The sequence below is a fragment of the Solanum dulcamara genome, chromosome 11, assembly GCF_947179165.1.
Source record: "Solanum dulcamara chromosome 11, daSolDulc1.2, whole genome shotgun sequence".
NCBI classification, from domain to species: Eukaryota; Viridiplantae; Streptophyta; class Magnoliopsida; order Solanales; family Solanaceae; genus Solanum; species Solanum dulcamara.
The window spans coordinates 50,863,770-50,870,285 of NC_077247.1; the positions used below are offsets into that span (position 1 = coordinate 50,863,770).

A 6,516-nucleotide genomic window follows, 5' to 3' on the forward strand; every position below is an offset into this window, starting at 1 on the left:
AGTCTAAGATGTCTTCGATTACACTGAATAGGTTGTGTATAGGTTGTGTATGGAGAAGATACCGAGAGCCTCAGTTTATTTTGACAGCAAACATAGCGATTTTCTTTACTTATATGGCTTGAGACCAAATTGATCACCTTTTAGAATACAATAAAAATTATTTCCGTCATATTTAAACTTTTTAAAAAAAATCTAGCAAAGAGCAAAATTTTAAATAAAAGGAGTTTTGGTCATTAAAGACCAAATCGAACCAAATATCATACACTAAGGACCGTTTTGGTCATTTTCTCCCCCAAGTAACAGTTCACTTTTCTTTTCTATGTTTGTTAAAATTTAAGGGCGAAAGGATCTAGTGAAGTGGATTTAGATTAATTGTTGAAGACATTGAGTAGTCAATGTCAAAGTCCTTTTTGTTTAAATTATGATGTGTGTGTGTTAAGCCATATGCTATTAGCATTACATATTCACAGTAATTTCCCTACTATTTCCATCTAAACAACCATTTAGGGGACCACATGGACAGGGGACTAAATTTCTCTGTATAAATAGAACCCATCAGCTGCAATTCTTACATAAACTCTATAGCCCATCTTTACCTCTCCAAATATAAAGTTGCAAACGATTTCCAAAACATACGGTTTTATTAGTAACAAAATAAAAACGCCGTTCACTTTGCCCTTTTAGATCCCATGGACAATTTACCTAAATGTGGAGCTAATTATGTTCCTCTTACTCCTCTCACCTTCTTAACGAGAGCCTCTAATTCTTATGCCGACCGCACCTCTATTATTTATGCAAATATTCGCTTCACTTGGCGCCAAACCCACAAGCGTTGTTGTCGCCTAGCTTCCTCCCTCAGGTCCTTAAACATTGTCAAGAATGACGTGGTAAGTGTACCCTTTTAAATGTGATTAGTATGTATGTCTTGTTGACATTCTATAATTCTTTGTTTAGTTTGACATGTTATGAAAAGTACATCCGCTATCTAATTAACACATCCAAATTAAAACAATGTAGGTCTCGGTCCTTGCACCAAATGTACCGGCCATGCTAGAAATGCATTTTGCTGTGCCAATGGCAGGGGCTGTGTTGAACGCCATCAATACGAGGCTGGACGCTAGAAATGTCGCCCTCATTCTCAAGCACTCGGAAGCCAAGATCTTTTTTATCGACTATGAATACATCAACAAAGCTAAAAAGGCCATTGAAATACTAATGTCCGACTTTCAAATGCCAATGCCTCTTGTCGTTGTCATTGATGACCTCGATTCCCCTACTGGAATCCGGTTAGGTGAGCTCGAATACGAGCAATTGGTGTACCAAGGCAACCCTGAATATGTCCTTGAAAATATTGATGATGAATGGGATCCAATTACTTTGAGCTATACATCAGGTACCACTTCAGAGCCAAAGGGAGTTGTGTACAGCCACAGAGGTGCTTTTTTGAGCACTTTGAGTTTGATTTTGGGATGGGAGATGGGTACTGAGCCTGTCTACTTATGGTCCCTCCCTATGTTTCACTGCAATGGTTGGACTTTCACATGGGGAATAGCTGCAAGGGGTGGGACCAATGTTTGCATCCGCAATACAACAGCCCAAGAAATCTACTCCAACATAGCGTTACACAAAGTAACGCATATGTGTGCTGCACCTATTGTTCTCAACATAATCCTCGAGGCCAAGCCGCACGAGCAGCGCCAAATAATGACCCCAGTACAAATTCTGGTAGGGGGTGCACCCCCACCAGCACCACTGCTCGAAAAAATCGAGAGGGTGGGGTTCCACGTGGTCCACGCCTACGGGCTCACCGAGGCCACTGGGCCAGCCCTGGTGTGCGAGTTTCAAGCCAAGTGGAACAAATTACCCTGGGAAGAACAGGCCAAGTTAAAGGCAAGACAGGGGCTGGGCATACTAACACTCGCTGATGTTGATGTGAAGAACTTCAAGAATATGGAGAGCGTGCCTCGTGACGGGAAAACAACAGGGGAAATATGCCTCAGGGGAAGCAGCATAATGAAAGGGTACTTAAAAAACGAAAAAGCAAATTCAGAAGTATTCAAGAATGGTTGGTTTTTCACAGGGGACATGGGAGTGATTCACCCAGATGGGTACTTGGAAATCAAAGACAGATGCAAAGATGTGATCATATCAGGTGGAGAGAACATTAGCAGCGTGGAAGTAGAAAGTGCAATACTGAAACATCCATATGTAGTAGAGGCCTCTGTTGTGGCCATGCCACATCCAAGGTGGGGTGAAAGCCCATGTGCCTTTGTTATATTGAAGAAAGATTCCAACTTAAAAGAATCGGATATCATAGCACACTGTAGGAAGAACTTGCCGGGGTTCATGGTACCAAAGAAGGTTCAATTTGTGGAAGAATTGCAGAAAACAGGAACAGGGAAAGTGCAGAAGAATCATTTGAGAGCAGTGGCAAAGACATTTGTGGTGTTTGATCAAACAACCAAGAAGTCATCAGGCCAAGTCAAAAGGGAAAAGCCTCGAGCATACGATCAAAGTCATGACCAGATTCTTGCTTTGTCTCGTCTTTAGTGATTGAAAAAATGCTTAAAGAAAGACTTACAAGTGTTTGAATATTACTACTTTTCTTCCTTTTTTTTCTCCTTTTGGTTGCAGCTGAATTGTTTATTTCTAATCACATCTGTAATCGGAGTTTACTCTATGCCATGTCTTTCGGAGATTTATTTTTTTCATACTTCACGAATTTGTTTATAATTTCATGTTATGTTTTTTTACAAAAGCACTTCAATTTTATGTTAAAATTGCACTAATATTAAAGTGCAATAGCTTTTTTTATAGTATTGTGTAGTTGGACCCCATTTTTATACGGCCAAAAATGATTTAACTGAATTTGTTCTGACACGACACAACTATAACCCCATTTTCCAAACGAGAAAAATAATTGTCTCCAATAATCTTTAATTTGGCTGATGACGTTTTATTTCCCAAAAAAAGGAAGAAAAAACAAAGATTGCGTACGAATTGAGGATCACAAAGACGAACAATTAACAACAACAGAAGATATGCATAGATTCTACAAAAGTAATTGACAACTTAAACAAAATACATTAATGAATCATGCCAAACTGTTTTATTTGAATTCAGGTCATTGATCCATCCAGTAGTGAAAAAGTAATAGTAGTAAATAATAATATATTACTCCCTTCGTCCTACATATTTGTATTATAATAAAATGACATTATTTTTGGGACGGATTAAAAAGAAAAGGATGCTACATAAAATGGGATAGAGAGAGTAGTACATTTTTAGCCCAGGAAAAAAATATATACTATAGGGTCATTCCGAAGATTTCTATATGTAACCCCATTACATATAACTTGTAGAGATAATCCCTTACTGGTGGACCAAAACTTTTCACAAAAAAATCATGCTATAAAGAAGTTAACACAAGGATAACTTAAAGAAAATTCAACATATAATATATATATTATTTTAAATTTTTTATCTAACTATACAACATAATTTTTTATTAAAATAAATATCAATTGATGTCCTTTGGACAAAAGGTCACTAGTCACTGGGTTAGCTGATGTAGTAAAATTTGTTTAAACTATCGGTATACCTAAATTAAATTATTTTGAACTATTTATGGATAGAATTATCTTTTTTTTTTCGCTCTCTTTTGTCTTCTGGAAGAATTAGATGATTGGTTGAAATGTGGATAAGGGATTGCTGATATTTTTTGTATATATATATACTATACATCTCATAATGAAAGATATTGGTCCTTGTTCACTCACATTACGTACTGTCATTATTTTGGATGTATATTTGACAGCTTTGGGTCTCGCTTATGGGCGCGCACAGCAGGCCAAGCTGTTGAGCAAAGAAGTTAGTTAACAAGTTGTATGGTGTGATTAGTTTGTTAGAGAAGTTCTGTCGCAAGTTAGTTACAAGCTAGTTGGCATCAATTTGTTAGTAAAACTGTGTATATATATATATGATGTAACATTGTGTGATGAGAAAGTAATCACAATCAATGTATCAGTGATTAGTTCAAAGCTCTCAGTTTCATTTCTCTCTTCCTGCTCTTCTTTTCTTCTTTTCTCTTCTTTCCTTCTTTTCTCTTCTTACTTTCTCTATAAATTTGTCAAGCTAAACCTCCATTAATGGAGGTATCATGGTTTCAGAGCTTCCGATCATACGTAGCTTCAAATTTAGAAACGACTAATTGATGCTCAGATTCACTCAGTGAAGAAAAGAAGAGGTGAATCAAAAGGAAGCATGGCAAGTCAAATTCACAACAATGCCAAATAATGTTGCAGATGAAGAATCTGGTGATGGTGTTAGGAATATGAACACAACTGCATTTCCTGTGATTTATCACAATCACCCTCTCTTCCTGCAGCCAACAGATACTCCAGATAGCTCCTTAATTTCTCTGCAATTGACAAGATCAGAGAACTATACTCTATGGAGTAGATCATTTAGAATTGGTTTGGTAGGTCGAAGTAAGATAGGATTTGCAGATGGAAGGTTTTCTAAGTCTAAGTTTGAGCCAGAACTACATGATCAATGGGAAAAATGTAATGCAATAGTTTTATCATGGATTATGAATGTTGTTCGACCTGGTCTTCTTAGTTCAGTTATCTATGCATCTGATACACGAAAGGTGTAGCTTGATGAGAGAGAGATTTGATAAGATCTATGAATCTAGAATATTTCATTTACATAGGGAAATTCACACTCTCACACAAGGTACAATGTCAATTGCTGACTACTTTTTTAGATTAAGGGATCTCTGGGATGAGTATGATGCACTCATGCCTTGTCCTGGATGTCCATGTCCTGAATCAAAGAAGTTTAGTGAACACAGTGAGTATCAGGGGTTACTGCAGTTTCTAATGGGGTTAAATGAGTTCTATTCATCTTCTAGGAGTTAAATTCTCATGATGAGTCATATTCCCATATTGATCAAAGCTTATGCTCTCTTAATTGATCAAGAGAATCAGAGAAACCTAGCGAACTCATCCAGCTTAGAGGTGATAGAAGGCACAACACTATACAGTCATAAGAGTTCACACTACAATAGTGGATCAGGTACATCAAAAGGGACCTTTCCTGGTTCCTACTCAGGTGGTAGTTCTAGTAGAGGTTATGACAGTAATGCAAGTTCTTCTAGATGAGGATACAAAGCTAGAAAGACATTTGTAGAATGTGAACATTGTGGATGCAAAGGTCATTCCAAAGATTAGTGTTATAAAATTATTGGTTACCCTCAGATTTCAAGTCTAATAAGAAATTTCTCCACTATGCAAATCATGTTGAACTTTCACAAAATATTGGTCAAGAGTTGAGGACAAACACCAATCAAGGCAAATCAGTGTCAAGTCAACATCCTGGAGCTTTCTTCACCCAGGAGCAATATCTGCAAATTTTCTAGTTGTTATCCAAAACTGGTGGAGTGAGTGAAGTAGAACCACCTGCCAAGGTAGCTGCTGTTGATGCAGGTAGATCTCTTCGAGCCTTTCTGTGTAAATATGAAGGTGGTGAATGGATAGTAGAAACTGGAGCTACTCATCATGTAACATCTAAATTTAAACTATTAGATAGAGCTAAAGAAGTACCTGATAATGCAAGAAGTAAGGTGCATTTACCAAATGGAAAAGTTATTTTAGTCTCACATATTGGAAGTACCTGCATACTTACAAATCAGAATATATCTAATGTCCTATACTTACCTGATTTCAAAGTTAACTTGTTGTCAGTATCTAAGATAACTAAAGAATTATAGTGCATGGTAGGTTTCTTCCCTAAATTTTGTATTTTCCAGGACCTCTACACTGGTGAAGTGAAGGAGATTGGTAAGGAGGAACTTGGACTCTACATACTACAAAGAGGACCCAATCAAGCTCCAAAAAAGTTGGTCAATAGTAGTAGAGGTCATGTTCAGTCTGAGTTTGTTAACATTCAGCCTGTTAAGTCTGTGTCTACTTCTGAATCATTTTATATATGGTATAAAAGATTAGCTCATGCTCCTATAGATATAATAAAGATTGAGCAAATAAACTAGTTAACAAGTTGTATGGTGTGATTAGTTTGTTAGAGAAGTTAGTTATACTAAGCTGTCACAAGTTAGTTAGAAGCTAGTTGGCATCAATCTATTAGTAAAACTATGCAAATATATATGATGTAAGATTGTGTGATGAGCAAGTAATCACAATCAATGTAACAATGATTAGTTCAAAGTTCTCAGTTTCATTTCTCTCGTTCTGCTATTCTTTCTTTCTTTTCTCTTCTTTCTTTCTTTTCTCTTCTACCTTTCTCTATAAATCTATCAAGCTAAACCTCCATTAATGGAGGCATCGTTAACATTCAGCCTGTTAAGTCTGTGTCTACTTCTAAATTAGTGGATATATGGCATAGAAGATTAGGTCATGCTCTTATAGATATAATAAAGAGATATGACTCTCTTATCTCCCTAAGTAGTAAAGATCAGTCCCATTGTACTATATGTCCTCTAGCCAAGCATGCAAA

At 36.8% G+C, this 6,516-nt stretch overlaps 2 protein-coding genes across 2 annotated transcripts; both read left to right on the forward strand.

Moving 5' to 3' along the window:
• The first annotated feature begins 577 nt into the window (after window positions 1–577).
• On the forward strand, window positions 578–2,722 carry LOC129874958 (trans-cinnamate:CoA ligase, peroxisomal-like). The gene is made up of 2 exons (XM_055950356.1): window positions 578–887; window positions 1,018–2,722. The coding sequence occupies exons 1-2, from the start codon at window positions 690–692 to the stop codon at window positions 2,548–2,550; spliced, it is 1,731 nt and encodes a 576-aa protein (XP_055806331.1). The 5' UTR covers window positions 578–689; the 3' UTR covers window positions 2,551–2,722.
• Window positions 2,723–4,285: 1,563 nt separating this feature from the next.
• On the forward strand, window positions 4,286–4,657 carry LOC129872697 (uncharacterized). The gene has a single exon (XM_055947623.1). The coding sequence runs from the start codon at window positions 4,286–4,288 to the stop codon at window positions 4,655–4,657; it is 372 nt and encodes a 123-aa protein (XP_055803598.1).
• Window positions 4,658–6,516: the final 1,859 nt, after the last annotated feature.